At 40.8% G+C, this 19,988-nt stretch overlaps 3 protein-coding genes across 3 annotated transcripts in view; 1 reads left to right on the top strand and 2 right to left on the bottom strand.

Moving 5' to 3' along the window:
- Nucleotides 1-715, bottom strand: part of rras2 (RAS related 2) — a 29,368-nt gene extending 28,653 nt beyond the window's left edge. Inside the window, exon 1 of the mRNA XM_020609939.1 lies at nt 325-715. Coding sequence (XP_020465595.1) covers nt 325-379 — 55 coding nt within the window. The 5' untranslated portion in view covers nt 380-715. The remainder of the gene's footprint in view (nt 1-324) is intronic.
- Nucleotides 716-2,131: 1,416 nt separating this feature from the next.
- On the bottom strand, nt 2,132-12,073 carry copb1 (COPI coat complex subunit beta 1). The gene is made up of 22 exons (XM_020610573.1): nt 11,900-12,073; nt 10,177-10,329; nt 8,732-8,961; nt 8,127-8,296; nt 7,916-8,030; nt 7,707-7,799; nt 7,447-7,584; nt 7,177-7,296; nt 6,733-6,840; nt 6,489-6,635; nt 6,201-6,346; nt 5,600-5,696; nt 5,354-5,514; nt 5,127-5,247; nt 4,793-5,020; nt 4,338-4,517; nt 3,773-3,917; nt 3,538-3,657; nt 3,289-3,434; nt 2,998-3,087; nt 2,623-2,778; nt 2,132-2,389 (listed from the first exon to the last, which is right to left on the bottom strand). The coding sequence occupies exons 2-22, from the start codon at nt 10,265-10,267 to the stop codon at nt 2,330-2,332; spliced, it is 2,862 nt and encodes a 953-aa protein (XP_020466229.1). The 5' UTR covers nt 10,268-10,329; nt 11,900-12,073; the 3' UTR covers nt 2,132-2,329.
- A 4,069-nt stretch (nt 12,074-16,142) lies between these two features.
- The window catches only part of pde3b (phosphodiesterase 3B), a 46,334-nt gene continuing 42,488 nt past the window's right edge, over nt 16,143-19,988 (top strand). Inside the window, 2 exon segments of the mRNA XM_020606289.1 lie at nt 16,143-16,985; nt 16,987-17,194. Coding sequence (XP_020461945.1) covers nt 16,321-16,985; nt 16,987-17,194 — 873 coding nt within the window. The 5' untranslated portion in view covers nt 16,143-16,320.

The following is a 19,988-nucleotide window of genomic DNA, read 5'->3' as shown; positions in this document are numbered from 1 at the left end:
CTATGTGGGGACAGTGTGATGTAAACTGTATGGAATTCGAACATGCAGACAGATTGCTAACTCTACGGCAGCAGCAGCATTAACAAGCTTCAGACATGCTTGAGCTCTTCTACTTCACAGTAGACAGAAAGTTAATTGATACAAGTTCCATTACAATGTGTTAAAACAAGCTTCATAAGGTTCACTGCCATTTGCTCTCTGCTGTTTTGTCTCGGTCTGTCTCTTAAGTGTCAGCCCTGTGATAGACTGGTGACCTGTCCAGGGTGGACCCTGCCTGTTGCCCAATGTCAGCGGGGATTGGCTCCCCCCCCCCCCCCCCCCCCCCGCCCAAAAAAAGCCGATACTTCTCCTGCACCGAGCCGTCCTTCCAGCCAGCCATCGAGGACACTTCGCTGCGCTCGCCGCCGCCGCTGCCGCTGCCGAAACACGAGTGAGCAGCAAACACGCACTTTTTTCCTGTGAACTGAAGAGACCCTGCAGTGGAGACGCCGGAGCGCAAAAAGGTGCCAAAATGACTCGTCGGTCTTGTCCGTATTGTGCACGGATAAGTAGACAGGGCTCCCGGAGCTACGGGCAGCTGTCCATAGGCCTGACCGTGTTTCAGCCTCGATAGCACTGCGATGTTCAAGATGTGGCTCCGATAGTATAGTAATCAACCAGGTCAGTACTAATGTCTGGCGCTAGGGGCCCTTACAAGCTGTGTGACTGCTTCAACACCCTCCTACTCAAGCGCACGCGCGCGCGTACACAGAGCCGCGCACAGCACTAGTCCACCTTCCCCCTGCCCTGTCCTGAGATATCACACATCCCTGCAGCCAAACTCCTGTCACAGCCTGCACATGTAAAGAGCACACTATCAAATGTATCACGCACAATAATTATAATGCAAACCTAAACTGCATTTTGGTTTTGTTTCTTTACATAAACTTTCCATTATAAAGATTTGTGCTTTGGAAAACTACTCAGTGAAAGATGCTGACTTTACTTGCTCAAAATATATTCTAATAATATACTCTGTGAACTCACATTTGTCACTCTCAGCTACATCACTGCTGGAGAACCTGTGGCGCCACCCAGTGTCACAAGAGAGAAACTGGATCTGCAGCTCAGAGTAAATAAAAATGGTTCACACACATGGATCTACAGTACCGATATTGTTGCTAAAGCTTCAGTCTCACCTATGTGGGTTTAAAGTATTGAGGACAAGCATGTTAACCTTTGTTGATTACTTTCTAACTACTCAACAGTTTGCCAATTAGAAAAATCATTGCAGAAACACAGGATGAAAAAGCTCAAATGTTAGCTTTCAGGGTTTACAAACCTGAACGTAATAGCTACTGTAAATCTAAGAGGCTGTACACTGCACATAGTAGCTTGGCTCTGACAGTGTTGCCAAATAAAGTTCTAACCCCAAACCCACCTTTTAACCTTTATCCTCTAGAGTCCTGAGCTTTGGAAACCCAAGCTGTGCGGTCCTCATATGAGGACGCAGGGACTCTAGAGGTTATCTAACCCCTTAGAGAGACCGTTTTCACAGATATTGTAAATGTGTGGCCAGTTGTGACCCTTTAATGTGGCATATACTCAGAAATGTCCCTTTTCCCACCACAGGAGGGCAAGTGAAATATGTAGATCTGTTCTAATGCTAATACATCTCCATCTCATTATCACACAGACGGTAAAACTTGCAGATGGTTCTGAAAGTAGCTTTGAAATTGGTGTAATGTATTATCCTGGGTTAAAAGAAACCATATCTTTGCCCAGGAAAGGTCATTTAAAGGCATCTGAGGAATTCTAATTAGAGCCTAGAGCTATGAAGCTGGACACAGCAGGACCTCAAGGCAGGAGTCACTTCACTTTGGGATGCAACCAGCTATGGGTGACAGTAACAAGTCTTTATGGAATCATTTACTAAACATAGACAATCATGCCACATGTTCAGTACAACTTCTCAGAACTCTTTCTCATAGTTAATTTTAATCTTAACTTCACAATTTAGACATGGGAAGCTGACAAAACAACATTTGTCCACATTTTTATTTCAAACATGAAATCATGGGAACTAATGAAACGTAGTGTAAAATGTCCTAAATTACAGTATGGGCTAAGACTTAAAGAATACAGAATGAAGCAAAGTTTTCTCATTCTTTTAATACCTTTTTGAAAATTAAACATTAAACATTACTTAGATACATTTTTTTAGATAGATATAAAAAAAAACAGCACAGAAGCAGCTGACCACATAGAGTTCTTAATCTGCTGTGATGAAAAGGCTGTAAATGAACAATACAAGTGAAGAGCAGGTCTGAGAGATCAGCCGAATCAGAACTCAGACATTTGTCTTCTTTTGGGAGAGGTTGATTTTGTCACCAAGACTCAATGCCATCCCCTGAGGAGGGAAAAGGGGAGAATTCATTGTAACAGACTATATTAACAAACGATACATACTGCTAAGAGCAATAAGCATTAGTATAAAGTCACATGTAATAGGCTATTTCATATATTAATTTAAATGTTCCCAAATGAATTGTTCACATTGCCTGAGTAGAGGGAAAATAAAAGTTCACCAAACCTTTGCTTCCCATATGTGCAAAGGTTTGTGGTACAGCAGCTCTGACCCACCTGACTTTTGGCTCTGATGCGTATATGTCCATTGACAGATGCCTCAGGCCCCAGGTGGATGGGTTTCTCAATGCTGACGTTAGCCAGTGCATCTTCTCCAAAGATAGAACGAGCATAAAGGTTGGCAGCCATGAAGCCGCAGAAGCCGGACAGCGCCTGGGGGATGAGACATAAAAGAAAAAAAGAGAAGTTTTGATAGACTTCATTTAATATGAAGGACCTGGCAATGACTGTTATAAGAGGACCACTATAAAGGCCATCTGCCAACATGTACAGGCACCAACAGTTTTAACTGCCCATTTCATTTGTATTTACATCCTGCCAGCTTTCAAACCCGTTTCCTTTGTTCTGCTGTATGAAACATCTCATACCAACCTTTTCAGGAGTCAGACACTTCATGTTGGTGGACTTGAGGATATGCTGGAGGTACTCGTTCAGATCAGTGATGTTGGTGTTGACTGTCACCTATCAGAGAAAAAAACTCCTTAAGCACCATCTTCAGTGGTCATGTTTGTTTTTTTTTTTAATCTTCCTAATATTGTTAATTTGTGTAAATCAACACGGTCCCTTAAAAAATAGTTAAGACAGAACAACCAACCTTAGAAACATGCCTGACTTTTGATGCTTAACAAAGGTGTATTTTTAAAGCAGAAACACAAAGCTTACCTTGTTTTCCCACTCAAACTCTGCCCACATCTGTCTGAATTCAGCATCGGTGCAGGAGGCTGGCTGGATGTAGTCCATGATGTCAATGTGGATGTCACTGAGGACGACGCAGTTTCTATCGCTAGCAGCTCCTGACACATCATAGACTGGGAAGAAAGAATCAAACATCGCCGCAAATGAGAAGACATGCTCTGGTGACACAAATCAAAGCAAACACAACATGAGCTGAATTATAAAGCTGTCTCTTACCAATGTTGCCAAATATAATGCCATTCTCAGTAGAAGCCACCTTGACATTGGCTTTAATATTAGCAAAATCATGAGGGGCCAGAGTTAGAGGTGAAGGCTTCTCAACCAACTTGAGATCTCCTGTAGGAATGATAGAATCCTGTTTAGTGAAATGTGTACATAATACAATGCTGCAACCGTGACTAGCATGAACCTGTACATTTATCCAGGGAGGCAGAAAATTAACTAGACGCACCTAAAGTGGCCAGTTCTAGGGTGCAGTTCTGGAGAGTATCACTGGTTTGGTTGACCACTAACACATCCAGCACAATGTCATACTGGTTGACGTGAACATAGGCTTCAGCATACACTGGGTCTGAGAAGCCTGTCAGCTGCGTCACCTAGGTTGGACAAAAATACACTGCATTTAATTAGAAAATAATTAATACACCTAAGTGCAATTATTTCCTCAATGTAGGCAAATAAAAGGTCTCACATTCTAACAGGGATTTTACAGCATGACAAAAACTTAGGCAGCAGTGGGATGAAAAAGCTTTTCATTGCTGAGAGTCATTGTACCAAAAGCAATAGTACCCACAGCCAAATAAAAAAAATGAAATATTGAGTCAATTTCTGCAACTAAATTGCAGACTATAGAATGTACAATAAACAGTAAACAAGAAAAACAGTGTTCTTTCCAACTGTGCAATCGAAAATAGCATGATCCTCTGGAGCAAATGCCACACAGCCCCATATTAGAGTTTCTCAGTGTAATTTCCAGTTCTCTTGATGGTAAGATTTCTGTCAGGCTTGTGGTGTACCTTGTTGAGTTTTGAAGCCAGGGGATCAGCAGCCTCCTTCCTCTGAGCGCTGCCCATAGCAGCCAGCAGACTGAGCTCGAACTGATCCTCCTTAGAATTCATCTCATTTTTGGCTGTCAGCTGCATGAAGGTGATGGGGTCGTCTGCCTGCACTGTTACATTACGTTTCTCAGACTCTTTCTGTGGTCAGAAAAAATAAACACATATGGTTATTTCTGGGGAGATAATGCAGCCTATAGTTAGCACACATGTATCATGAATGGATGAAAACAAAATTTTGTTGACTTATAAACTCATATTGTGTTCTAAATGCACATGTGCAATAAAAGCACAGTCTCCCAAAATATTCAATTTTCAGCAAAGATTTGTTTACTTCCTGTACTGGTGATGATGCTTCAGCTATGGCCGACTGTCAGGAGGTTACCTATTCATCTCTCTGGAACAGCTGTAATTACCTTCTGTGACAGTTTCTCTTCCTCCAGTCTGACAGTCAGCATATGTGACAAAGATCTGCGGCACTCTTTGTTGAAAATGTCATTCATGAGTGGCGAGCACTCTGACAGGACCTTCAGGCACAGCGAGATACGGTCCACATCATCGTCTGTAATTGGCTTCTTGGGCAGAGAAGACTTGCCCAGGTGCAGGACAGTGACCATTATCAGCATAGCCTCTGCAACGAATGACTAACAAGAACAGAGAGAAGGGATTAGAGGAAGTGGCATTTGGTTAAATGATTTGTAAAAAGGTGTTTGCCTTTCTGTGAAATGAAGTGAAGACAGGACAACTTACATTTTGTTTCTTTTTGTCTTGAACAATGTCAACATAGCGCAAGGCCACTTTGGTTAGTGTGGTGGCAAGGGAGGCTGCCACATAGAAGTCTCCATCCATCAAGAAGCCTCTGAGCGGAGGTCTGGAACAACAAAATCAGTGCTCCAGTGAACTGGATGGTAAGATGACCTAACTCCATATAAGACATGAACTTATGAGCTAATTGCACCACACTGTGCAGCACTTACCTGTCCTCCTCTTTCTTTGAAGGCCTGGAGGAGCTGAGGGCACTCTGTGTCACATAGGTGCCCATCTCTGTCACCAGCTTCTGGGCTGGAGCTACACTGACTTCATCCTCTGGCTTCACCTCTCCTGTTTCTTTCTTTATCTCATTTTCTACAATCGGGATCTGTCCAAGAAGGATGCAAATGTCAGATATTTGTTACTAACTGATAAACATGTATCACATTAAATTCTAAAATAGACAGGCGTACCTCTCCCAAGGACCTGCGTACTTCTGTCATCACATTCTGGATATCTTCCTTGGTGCTGCAATATTCTCCCAAGATCCACAGCGCTCCCCTATAGATCCTGAAACACAAAAATGGCAACAAATGTCACAAATATTTGTTGCATACTTCTGTATGTAATACTGTGTTTATGATCTTTGTCACCACAGCACTAATGACAAAACTCAGCCAAGTCTATGACACAGTTTTATGGCATGATTTTCATTCCTCATATAAAGTGCCCAGCTGCTAAAACTTAACAGCTAACCGGTATTGTACATTTTATTGTTTCCTTATCACATCACATGAACTTCTTAAGTGATGTAATTCTGATAAAAACAAGCACCCAACAGATAATTAATAAGCATGCTCAAACTGGCAGGTCAAATCGGTTGACTCAGAGCATTCTCATTATTAACCACTGAATTAATAAAGAGTTACTTAATCATTGACTGACTTTCCCATTTTCCTAAATCAAATAAAGTAACCCAAATTTGACCTGCTTTTTATAACCATTAGGAGAGAAACAAAAGATTAAGAAAGGTGCTGCATAATATACCCCTGAGTGTGCTTTATTCAAACTCACTTGACAGTTTTGATGGCATGAAAGACTTCCAACATCTTCTCAATGATGAGGGGTCTCAAGTTGTCAAATCTCTGGATGGCCTCTCGCACAAACTCCAGTACATCAGCAGCAGCTGCCTCATTAGTGTCACTTAGGAATTCCATCAGCTGTAAGTCATATAAACACACAGAAGTCTTAATATATATTTATAAACCATCATTTGGGTCTCTAAAAAAAAAAAAAGCTATGAAATATAAGAAATGTCAAGAGCATCTTCTTTTCAATGTGCCGAAATAATCGGGAACTCACCACAGGTATGACATTGGCCGCCATGTCAGGAAAACGTACACTGCAAGAGTGGAGAGTGCGCACCAACAGCTGCCTGTACTTATCAGTGTCCTCATGTTCTGTTACGTTGTTTGTCTTGATTACCTCTTTCTTCAAAACGATCACTAACTGCAAAACAAATAGATATTTACAGTAGATTTGTGTTTTCTCTGTGTCAAGGACATGAAAACAACAAAATCATGACTATATTGTGCACACCACTAACCTCTTCTACATTGCGAGATGAAACAAGGTCGAGTGCCAGCTGCAAGGTCTTCTTTCTGACTTCCAGGTCAGGAGTGGTGAGAACACGCAGAATGTCCATCACAAGGTCCTGAATAAAAAAAAAAGGCATCGTTGGCAAACAAATTAAGTCTTTACACCGTAGGTGGAGAAAACAAGTACAGTCTCATAATAAAATTACATCTGTGAAATTGTGACTTTTTCTGCTGCTTTTGACTCTATAAAATTGACTACATCTTGTTTAGGTCTCTTAATACGTAATAAATTTAATGGGCAAAAGTTTTTTTATTTCTATATTCAGTAGGGCTGAAATGTTGGTATATTTTTAATACTTTAATACTAGAGCAAAGGTCTTTGTAGTTAACAAGGCACTAAATTTTATTTATCAACTGCAGTAAAAACTACACACAGCCAAAATTCAAAGTACCTGGAGCACACGCTCGTGAGTGGGTTGCTCCTTCAGTTCAATAAGACGATCAAGAACAATCAGCTTCACATTGTTGTCACTCTCCTTGATGATCAAATCAATGTAGCACTGGGCAGCAGCCTGCAATTCAACAATGCACAGAATGCATAAGAGACTGCAATGGATCAAAGAAAGACACCACTGATTTTAGATCCACTGTAGTGAGATGTCACTACATAATAAACAGTATACGACATACACAAGATTATGGACAAAACCCTGGAATTGTACCTTTATAGCTGTGGGAGCACTGGAGAGAGTTACGAGAGTGCCAGCAGCCTCATATTTAACAGCTGGACTGGAGGATTGCAGCAAGTTGTAGATGCAACGTATGAACCGGGCACGTTCTGAGGGGTTAGCATGGCAAACCTAACAGAGAACAAACAGCACCATCTCAGATATATCATAAGACACGAACCTCTTCTGGTAGTGTGCCATTGCGCTACAAAGCTAGACTAGCCAAAGTTAGGCCAGCAAAAGCCTTGACTCACTTTGTAAATAAGCTCCACGATGACAAGCTGAAGAATGTCGCCAAAAGTGTGAACTTGGTCAATACATGTGCTGAGGTAATCCAGAGCTCGATCCTGTAAGGTGTGGAAATGTGAGCAATGCAATATAAGTTAGCCTTTGGAAACAGATAGTGTAGGTCTAGCAGGGCACAACAGTGGAAACAGTAAAAGAAGGATGATGTGCTACAAACCTGATCTGCATGAATGAGCATCATGAAAGCATTTCTCTTACAGCTGGCATCTTTCTCATTGACAAGAAAATCATGGATCAACTCTGGGGCATCTGGAATGAGATGTTCAAAGTTCCTAAAAGAAATGGATATCATCAGTTGCTTGTTGTTCATTATTTAATGGAGTATGTGCAGAAAAGCAACTGAACATAAAACATTTAATAGTCGGTACCTATAGATGGTGTAAATGGCCAGGACAGCATTGCGGCGCACATAGCTGTGACGGTGCTCCAGGCACGCCCGGATTGCTGGCATGAGAGGCTCAAGCAACTCAGACTCCTTCAGCTTGCACAGGAAACGCAGAGTGGAGCCACGAATGAACTCATTGGGATGCTGCAGGTCCTGAAATTGAAAGAAAGGTTTCACATGATTACTGGGAAATTTTCAAAAAAATGTTATTAATAAAACCATCATGTCTACCAAACTTACCATTTCAAAAGATATACTACTGTAACATAATAGTTAAAATAAGCACAAAATTCAGCTCTTAGATCAGGAATTAGTGGAAGCTTACTAGAAACAGTGTGGTGGATTCAGCAGTCCCTTCCAATGTATATGTATTTGTATAATATTTACCATTTTAATAAACAAAATTAATTTTCCCTAATATTTACCATTTTAATAAACAAAATAAATTCTGTTTTACACTGTTGTTATAAACATTCTGTTCCCTGCTCTTACACATAGTGTCTAATGATAGAAAGAACATCTTAACTGTTCAGAATGAGTTGATCGATCTTTTTAGTGATCACACTGTTAGTGTGTTAGTTGGTTTACCTTTCTGTAGGCGTCACAGACAAGAATCATCTCCTGTAGCAGCTTGCCATCTGGAGTTGTTTTGGGAACAATCTCCCAGAATACGAGCAACAGCTTCTTAATGGTGTGATCCTGAAGTGGCAGTACAAAGCGGATTATGGTCATCAGCAGTCCTGGCAACTTCTCACCATTCAGGATCATTATTATGACCTTCTTCAGGGCTTCAGTCCTTGCCTTGATCTCACCCTTTTCTGTAGGATGATTGATAGAATGATTAATACCATTGTTATTACTATGAACATGGCCTTATGCATGCATTATGATATTTACATATGTTCACCTAAAACATTTCTGGAAAAAAAATTTAGGGCTGCCACAATTAATTGTCATAATCGATTACATCAACTTTGAAAGTGATTCGGCATCGATATTTTTAACTGTTTTTTTTCTTAACTTCTTTACTTCTAAAGCACATTAGTCATTTACCAAAACAAATGGTTTTCTTCAATATCAATGTGTAGCTGGTTGTCAAGTGCCAGTAAAATCCACAGAAGATGATGATCACTACATAACTGCTGTGTTCTTATGTCATTTTTGGCTCCAGTACAAACTAGCTTTACAAAGTCATGGTGGCTGCAAGAGGGTGAGTTTAAAAATTTCCAAAGACCCAAAACTGAGAAAATACAGGAGTACTTAAAATTATCAGCAAACCAGTAGGTGGTTTGTACACTGTGCAAAGTTTCGCTAGCAAAGCACAGCAGCATGCCTAAGCACCTGTAGAGAAAACACACAGGCACCATTCTGAATGATGAACCACCAGAAAAGGCCAAACCACTGTTAGTGCTGCCTATTTATGTTTATTAAATTATGATTACTTGGGAGAATATCTTTTGTCCTTATAGCTGCTAAACTCATTATTAAAACCATACAGTCCTCTGCCTGCTACCTTTAAATTTCCACTGAATAAGTGTTTGGGAAAATGTTTAGGCTGGGCCCATTCTACATCGACTGACAGTGTCAGTGTGTGATGTGCCATGATCATGGCTTCTTTTATACAGTCTATGGTTTGTGCATATTGTGTTTCCTGGGACATGTTTTGAGGAAAATAATCATTTAATTGACTAATCTGTAAAATAGCTGACAAATAAATTGAAAGAAGAATATTCATTAGCAGCAGCCATAAAAATTTAGCTAAATTATTAGTTTGAGAATATCAAGTGATTTGTATTTTGATAAGCAATAAATCTAAGTGGTAATTTGAAAATGTGTCCAACATTGGCACCAGGTTTTCTGGATATTTTTTCAATGCTGTGAGAACTACAAATTAAATTCCAAACATTTCCACTGTATTGAAGCAAAGAGAGAGACGTTTTAGAAATGGATATTTTCCCTCCGCATTGTTTATTTATTTGAATGAGGAAACAGGTTTAACAGCAGCTATGTAAGTTAATATTAAGAATAGTTACCTAAATCTGCTTTTAGGCTGACTTCAGAAGGTGGCTCTGAGTCAGAGGGAACATTGATCAAAGTGTAACAAACATTCTCTGCAGCCGTCATTTTGCTGCTCAGCTTGTATCTGTTTAGAAGAATCCCGATGAACTTCACTCACTGGATTACACCTACAAAAGAGAAAAAAGTAGCTTTAGTAAACATTACACAAAAAACATAATTGCAAATGTAAGAAATGTGGGTTATAACCGCAAAGATGTCCACATAGACTGAACAAAAGCTGCAGAAACAAAACAGGATAAATCTACTACATGCATTAAATGAAATAAAGCATGTGGGATTCACATTTCATTTCCTTTACAGCAGCTGACTGAAAGCACATTAGGCAGTCCAGTAAGTACAGGAGGAAAGAGCGATAAAATTTGTGAGCCTAACCATTAAACTAAAAAGCGTGTGTAGGTTTATGTGCTGCAAAATTGAAAGCAAATTTACATCCAAGTTAAAAAGGTCTTTAAAGAAATGCAGAACACATTGCTTTAGTGCAAGTGGATCAACCAATTAAAAAATTATCTGATATTATAAACCCTCGTGAATGCAAGAAACTAATAAAGGCTTGTGCATTTGAGTTATATTATATTACTTTATGCTGTTTCTCCTGTGCTATTTGTTCACAAATCCCATATGCTGCATCACATGCCAGGAGTAAATCTGCATGTGTGTTACATCAAACAAAACATTCCAATAATAAAGGCCTGGTCAACCAGGGTATTAGATAAAAGTTAAACTGTTGGTCTGCATTAAAGGTGCTAACAGTACAGTCATCACAGCTCTGTTGATCAATCACAAAAAGAAAAGTTTATTTACTCTTGCTGTCTTACAATATTTCAAGAGATGGCAGTGGAGAGTATTTACTCAAGTACTGTAAACAAGTACACATTTTAGGTACCTGTATTGAAGTATTCACAACAATTCAGAAGAAAATATACTCTTTTACTACACTACACGAATCTGACAGCTGTAGTTAGTTTAAAGATTAAGATCTTACACACAAAACGCATGGAAGTTATTTTACAAGCAGCAGAAAATGTGAAGCTTACATCGTATAGAATTTGAGCTTACTCACTGACTGCTTTGATAGTGATAATAAAGTACTACTGCTACTGATGGCTTAAGAACATAATACTTTTAATTTTCACAGGTAATTGAAGGTTTCTCCAGTGTGGTAACGTTAAAATTGGAACTTTTATTTAGCCTACGCAACTTTACAGGATATAAAATGTCACGTTTACAAGGTTCAGACATTTTCCCAGCTATACTTCCTGCTACTTCACTGCAAAACTAGACCACTATTATCCCACAAGCATCAAAAACAGCTAAATCAGCTTAGTTGCAATGTTAAGTCAGTCGTGAAACTGGGACGCGCAGTCTTACAACACCCTCCGACAACACTGAATCTTCTGTTAGCGCTAATGGCACTACCTGCATACGAACCAACAGTTGTGCAGCAAATTTTCAATAAAACGCAGACATCATTTAAGTCGCTGACTATTCATACCATTATATTAAGTTTAGACATATTTTCAGCTGCTAACTGGGGACCATTAACTACCTGATGCCAGCTTAGCTTTTACCCAGTCTAGCTATGAAATGGAGGACAGTAACGTTAGCTAGCTAACAGTCACCAAGGGTAAGGAAACAAAACATCGCTCATCTCGGTTAAATACAAGAAATATAACATACCTAAATAGACGACTTATTCTTCAGAGTACCCTTCAATATCCAGTTTTGGATATTCAAATCTCTAAAAATCTGCAGAAGCTCCTTTACACGAACTGCTTCCTCGCCTCCGCTCGGCTCTCTGCTACTTCCTAGTGACGTGGAAAACTACTTTCCGAGCCACATCACTGCTACCGTGCGCCAGAAGGGTCAAGCACCATACACAGAAAAAAACGAATGCGCAAAACACAGGGCGCTCAAAAACGCTTTCAATTCAACATCACCCCAGCTTTATTACAGTAATTCAGTGTCTTGTAGAAGTGCCCTGTGCCAAAATGTTTAAAAACGTTGTTACAGTCTTCTTCAGACTTGACCCCTGTATCACAAACCCAAACAAACAATTTACAGTGTAATGTAGAAAAGCCACACACAATACTGACCTAAAACATAATTACATTTGGGCGCCGCCAAAACAGCACAACAGCACCCTCCAATGGAAGCTTAGCTACTGACACAGTAAATGCACAGAAACTTGAATGAATCCTAGCCTCAGAGTGAATGGTTGAAAATCTTCCATTCAGACATTGTCTTCTATTCTTTACTTACCAATATATAGCAAATCAAAGACATCTAAGCAAATGTCAAATTTCTGGAATATGTTGTTTCTCTAAACTTCCAGAACTCAAAACCACAAATAACATTATTAAGGTGAACGATTAATATGACACTGATTGGTTTATCATTTTGTTATTACCATCAACAAATCCAAATTAAAACACCAAACCAACAATTTATTTAATCCTTCAGAAGTACTGTCTGCACAAAAACAATCAGCATGAGCCATTTTCATCATTATACAAAAAAATATGTCACCCCTGTGCTTCATTGTGGTCCCATTATATATTTAATAGTTTTCTGAGGACCATGGAGCTCTATGTCACAAACAATACTCATTACAATGTGTGCACAATTATTAGGCAAGTGAGTATTTTGACCATATCATCATTTTATCCATAATTTCCAACTCCAAGTAGTATAAACTTGAACGCTTATTGGACTTAATGCATATCAGGTGATGTGTTTTAGTGTAACGAGGGAGGGTGTGGCCTAAGGAGATCAACACCCTATATCAAGGTGTGCATAATTATTAGGCAGAATGTTCTCCTCTGGAAAAATGGGCCAAAAAATAGATTTAACTGACTCTGAAAAGTCAAAAATTGTAAAAAGCCTTTCACAGGGATGCAGCACTCTTGAAATATCTAAGATATTGGGGCGTGATCACAAAACCATCAAACATTTTATAGCAAATAGTCACCAGGGTCGCCAGAAACGTGTTGAGAAGAAAAGACGCAAATTAACCACCAGAGATTTGAGAAGAATCAAATATGAAGCTACCAGGAACCCATTATCCTCCAGTGCTGCCATATTCCACAACTGCAACCTACCTGGAGTGTCAAGAAGTACAAGGTGTTCAGTTCTCAGAGACATGGCCAAGGTAAGAAAGGCTGAAACCCGACCACCTCTGAACAAGACACATAAGTTGAAACGTCAAGAATGGGCCAAGAAATATCTGAAGACAGATTTTTCAAAGGTTTTGTGGACTGATGAGATGACAGTGACTCTTGATGGACCAGATGGATGGGCCCGTGGTTGGATCAGTAACAGACACAGAGCTCCACTTCGACTCAGACGCCAGCAAGGTGGAGGTGGGGTACTGGTATGGGCTGGTATTATTAAAGATGAGCTAGTTGGACCTTTTCGGGTTGAAAATGGACTCAAAATCAACTCTCAGACCTACTGCCAATTTTTAGAAGACACTTTCTTCAAGCAGTGGTACAGGAAAAAGTCTGCATCTTTCAAGAAGACTTTGATTTTTATGCAAGACAACGCTCCATCACATGCATCAAAGTACTCCACTGCGTGGCTGGCCAGTATGCACAAAAAGTTGATTCTGACCAGATCAAAAAACTGACTGACTCTGTGAATGGAAGGCTTGTGACTGTTATTGAAAAGAAGGGTGGTTATATTGGTCACTGAGGTTTTCTGTTTGGATTTTCAGAACTCTTTATTTGTAAATTATGAGTTTGTTTATTATTCTCACTTTAACAGGTGAAAATAAAAAAGTGACATGGGAAAATCTTTGTTTCTTATTTAGTTGCATGATAATTCTGCACACTAATAGTTGCCTAATAATGGTAGAAAGCCAAAACTTACTTCACTTTTACTACTTAAATGTTCAGGTTTGAGGGTTTGTTAACATTTTGGATTGACCAAGAGCACTGTAGTTGTGCAATAACAAAATTAATCCTCAAAAATACAACTTGCCTAATAATTGTGCACACAGTGTAGTAAGTTAAATTCATTGTTAGGTTTGGTATCTTTACTTTAATGGTAAGGGAGACCAAAGCTTCTCTATTTCTCTTTTATTCACACACACCAACAGCACAGCACACTGAACACAACACAACACTGCACACTGAACTGCCCTGCCAAAATCCCCCTAAACTACATACACACCGCCCTGGGCATTATGGGGCCTCCCACCACGTATGTCTCCGCCCCCGACTCTACACAACCCCCACCTGGGTGTTTAACTGTCCTCAGTAACCGCAGTCATAGCAAAGTCTCTTATGTGTCAGGGGATTACTGCATTGGTGCTGAGTCTTCTCTGGTGGCTCCTGGGCAGCACAGCCACTAGTAGTGGAGAGCGACCTGGAGCTCATGGCTGACTCCCATTGTCCAACTCTCCCTCAGCTGAAGCCACAGGCAGATATGGTACAAGTCTGTCACCCACCTCTGCTTGCAGGGGGAAACAGCCTGTGAGATTGCTGCCTGTCCTGTGGCAGTGTCCAGGTCATTCATGCATTGACCTCGTCAGCTCTTCTTCCTTCCGTAACTCCTCTCGTACGAGCCTTCGCCAGCTGTACAGACCCGGCCTGGTAAAGGTTCATATGCGGGGACAAGCCCCTGGCTGGCCCTAGTGGTGTAGATGACCCTCTGGCTGGCTGTTCCAGTGTTTCTGGTTGGGCACAGCCCTTCCCTAACAGCAGTGTGGAGAGCCACACCATCTGCACCTAGGCAGAGCATAGCCCCAGACCACATCCACCATGGCCCCCCACTCCCACAGCAGGTCAAGGCCAGTGATACATGGATCTTGAATACTGTGACAATACTGACCAGCCCAAATCAGTGGTCAGTGGTGTGGTCAGCAGCAGTCACTCTATGCCTCCTCTCTGATGTGATGCTTGGTGGTGCACCAAGGGTCTTGGCCCCTTCCATCCCTGGGCACATCAGCGAGATGGTGGATCCCATGTCCATTAAGGCACGACATTTGGTGCCATTCAGCTCACAGTCCAGGTATAGTCTATGCTGCTGGCCCATGTGGCCAGCTCTCAGTTGTGGCAGGTTGCAAATAGATGAGCTGTCCGGAGGGTGCTGGGCTCCGTGGTGCAGGTGCTGGGCAGTAGCGAGCCATGTGTCCCAACTCCCCACAGCAGTAACACTCCTCTCTGTGTCACTCAGCTGCTCTCCTAGCAGTAATCTAGACAGCTGCTTCCTCCCCCATGTCTGCCTGCTGCAATCTCACAGCAGCTACTGGGTTACTGCTCTGGTTGGTAGAGTTACCTCTTCTTCCAGCTGGACAATAAGTTTGTTGACCTCCCAGAGTGATGTCATTCTCTCTGGAGATCCCACTTCTGACAACAGTATAACATTGGCTGGGTGAAGTATGGGTCAGAAGACCAGAGTTTGTCTTTTTCTCTTTTATTCAAACACACTAACAGCACAGCACACACATCACAGCACTGCACTCTGAACTGCCCTGACAAAACCACTGCCCCAGGCATTATGGGGCATCCCACCAAGTGTCTCTCACCCTCAAAGACACAATACTCTAGCCTATTTTGTATAGTTAACCAGATTTTGAAATGTAGCCTAATGTGATCAGATAAATGTAGTGGAGCAAAAAGTACAATGATTGTTTATGAAATATAGTGACATCAAAGTATGAAGTATAGCAGAAAATGAAATTAGTGCCTCAAAATTGTACTTAAATAGGCCTATATCCTACTTTTCGCCAGTGTTGATAATAACATAAACACAAGGAATTTAGCCTATCTGAAGGATTGGAGGGTAAACCTGTTAACCTACAACTGTAGTGATAGTTTAGTAAATGAGAACGTTTAAAAAGTTTCCTCATTATTTGCAGCGTCGGGGTATGATAATTGACGGATACAGCGCATGAGGTCTGGGCTGTGGCCTGTTGGGGGCGACAGAGAGCTCCGTTGCTGTAAAAACAACATCTCACCTTCTTTCTTTAGTCCAAGTGTTGGAGCACGTTTGAGTGACCATGGAGTGCGTTTGCTGTCATGTAGTTCAGCGTTAACACGGCGTGAATAGTAGAAGAGGGGGACTTTTGAGTGGATACGAGGAGTCACAGTCGAGCCATGGCTGCTCGGGAGGAAGGAGAGGTATTGCACAGTAAAATAAGGCACCACGACGGAGCTGGAAGTGTAAACAGCTCAGAGGGCTTCAGAAACGGCTATGTGAAGAGCTGCGTCACCCCCCTGAAACAGGACCTTCCGAAGGGATTTTTGTTTAACGTGTGCAAGTTTTGCAACGAAGATATTGTTAATTCAAAACTGTTTAAGGTTTCTGCCCTATACGTCGGCGCGTTTGTAATTTTCGCGGCTTCTTTTCTCATTTCTAGGAGCTTGCAAAGTGACTTGCTTTGGGATTTGCGGACTTTTTTGTTGGGCTTCTCCCAGTCCATTAGTCCTTTATTCAGCATAGGATGTGCTTTCTTCTTTTTAACGTTTTACCTGAGGAGAAGAAAGAAAGAGAGCAGCAAATGTTGGCTCCTTTCACTACCAGCATCGTGTTACCTCGGGGATTTTTTGGTTTTGCGGTTTTTGCAGTGGGGAGAGGACCAACACCAGATGCAAATGGTGGGCAGGTTGTTATTCGTGTTGGGATGTGTAGGTCTGCTCACACTGATCCCCACTCTCAAACTCAAACACAGTGTCCTTATACTGGTCTTTGCCAGCATTGTGTGGCTTGTTTCTTTCACAAGTTTGAGCGGTCTGCCTGCACTGCTCAGACCGCCCTTCTGTTTCTGGGTCCCTGTTGGGGCTCAGTTTTGACCGTTATTATCCGTGGACGGAAGCACCGAGTGGGATCTCCAGCGCGGAGGAAAAAGTCCCTGTGATCAGACCTAGGAGAAGGTCCAGCTGTGTTTCGCTTGGGGAGACGTCGACCAGCTATTATGGCAGTTGTAAAACGCCTCGCAGACCCTCGTTACCCTGTATATCCAGAGAACAGGTAGGTCTTCCGAAGCAGGACCACGTTTGTTAGTTGCAAAAGTAATCCTAGGCCCTGTGACCAGCTACCCCGAGTACACATGTGCATGGGAAGAGGAAAACACCCAGTGCAATGTCACGAAAAGACACACACAAAATAAACTAAACTACAGAAAAACATTCCCTTACAGAGCAAAGCTGTTTCCCCAAATCATCAGCAAAAAGTAAATTACTTGAAGTAAAGATAAACATTTCAGGTAAAGAGAACATTGTTATGATTCTGACTTTGCTATAACAGATTATTAGCTGGTGGGGTGAATCTAACCATGTGTAGGGCTATCCAACACTATTGTTTGCAGTGTTATGATGGGCCTACCTCTGTTATAAATATCAAACAAGGACTTTGTCCAAGGTTACTTAAAATTGCATTTCAATCAGTTATTTAAATGCCCCAGTCTATAGCATGTACATATCAACACTCAGTATGCTATTGCATACAATTTCCTTACATGGGCTCCATTTTTTTTACGTTTTTAAACAGAGATTATATACATTTAAATGTGAGCACTCATCTACAGTGTATCATGCTGTCAGAGTAATGGCACAGGTGGCGTGGCCTATATTCTCCTATGTCTGGAGCAGTCAACAAAACAAAATGATGGGGAGCTCTCGCAAGGATTATTCAGTGTCCACAGTCCATGTCCAGTGTGTGTTTCTTTTTCGTTTATTTGCTCGTATGCACAATCCCTTACAAGCAGTATAAAAACAGTTTACATGCAGTAGCAAAGTGCCGCTCCCTTATACTTTGCATTGGTTCTGTAAACCAATACACCTGTGTCAAGTGATATCCATGCAAAATAAGGACCATCATGTTGGTTACAATATCTTGTGGACACAAAAATGTAATTTCTGTGTAGAACAATGTAGACAAATGCTAACATTATTGTCACCATTATTCCTGAGCCATGTTTTTAAAAAGGAAACCTGCACTTTAGTGGATGCCAGGCCATCAGCTCACACATATTGTTTTTGTGTCCTTCGAGCTTTGTTAGAAATGATAAGAGAACTAAAAAAAATGTATAGGCAGTTTGTCTCCGCTGCGCTATTTCCATGAGTTGTTTTTCACTTCATTGTGTTTTAGGCCATTAGCAGATTAGTAGGTATACTGAGTTAGGCCTTAATAGTGCATGAAAAATAAAACAGAAAAACAGGGAGGACCATTCAAGAATCTGTAGAAATATGACCACTAACTTTAAAACCCTTATGTGTCTGCCACACAATTTCACCTCTTTGCTTTATTCAATGAGACACAGAAACATTAGATCCCAGAATGTACTTTGTGTTATGAAAATGAGTGAGAAAGTAAGAAATTATATATTTAATTACTTGACCAACAACTTAAAATGTACATCACTGTCAAAATATTCAGGGACCGGTGCCTCAAGACTTCAATCTTCAAGTTAAAACAAATTGGTCCGCTGGTCAAAGTGTCGCAGTGTCTTGAGTAAAACTAAATGGCTCCCTCTTTATGTGTAACAGTTTTTCAGTGTTCTTTCAGGCAGGTATAGCATGTGCTGCACTAAAAGTACTACACATTATGCTTTTTAAGTTGAAAAGGACATTGTTTTTTTGTTTGTTTTTTTGGACAACCATGCAGTTTTGTAATTGCTACATTAGTCGTCTGTTTCAGGTTCCATGTTTTCGACTGGCCCACATCCCCAAGCAGACTATGTTAAAAAGTCTTTATGTGTAAACTATACTGTAGAGAAAAACTAGAAAATACGTGAACGAACAAAAACATGTAAAATTGGTGGATAAGAGATTGTAGATCATGCCTAGTCCTGCCATCATATCAGCTGATTATCTAACTTGCATAATAATCCAAATTAATAGATAAGAAGTTAAATTACAAGATAGTGATTATAGATTAAAAAAAAGGACAACACAAATACTCCATAATTTACCATCTTGAATGGATTACCTCTGATTTCCCTGATTCTAATCAGGCACATTCGTTAGTTGTGAATTTTTGGATAAGTGTGTCTGTGTACCTGTAGGCGTCAGCCCTATGATGCAGCTTTCAGGCAACTTGTGTGGTGTGTTGTGCCTGTTGCATGCTGGGTTAGAGCTTACTCACTGGTGTATTTGTCAGCTTACAATATTAGTTGTCTAGCGTATACTGTTTGGAAGAAGTGTTGTAGATGTATATTAAAAAAAGTTATTGTTTAAGATTATGAAAATGTTTCACATTTTATATAGTGATAGCACCAAATTTTCCTATTAAACTATTAACCGAGCATAAGAGACAGTAATTTGTAACATGATTGCTATTGTGCATGGGGGCGACTGTGGTTCAGTGGGTAGAGCAGTTGTCTCCCAACCAGAAGGTCGGTGGTTTGAATCTCGGTGCCTACAGTCCACATGTCGAAGTGTCCTGGGGCAACCCACTGAACTCCCAGGTTGCCCCCAATGGTTAGAGCCATCTGTGTGAGTTGGCGCCGCAGATGGCTGCCTCAGTTATGTACCGGAAACAAATTCCTTGTGTGTGTAACATACTTGGCAAAATAAAGGTGATTGATTAAAAAAAACTAACAGTTTCTGCATGAGGGGTATGTAAAAAGGGACACAAAGGAAGATTCAAAAGGAGCCACTCTGGGTTCACTGGTGATGACACTCATGCTTTCATCTTCCCTCACACACACACACACAGTAAACCCCCATTTCTCTACACAACCATGAGAAATGGTTGTGTAGTTTTGGCTTTATGTACAGTTTAAAAATCATTTGAAATCGGAATCACAATATATAGAACATCC

Source organism: Monopterus albus, unplaced genomic scaffold (genome assembly GCF_001952655.1).
Source record: "Monopterus albus unplaced genomic scaffold, M_albus_1.0 scaffold4.1, whole genome shotgun sequence".
NCBI lineage: Eukaryota > Metazoa > Chordata > Actinopteri > Synbranchiformes > Synbranchidae > Monopterus > Monopterus albus.
Note: the sequence above shows the minus strand (reverse complement) of the source record. Positions and strands in the feature narration are given on the sequence as shown.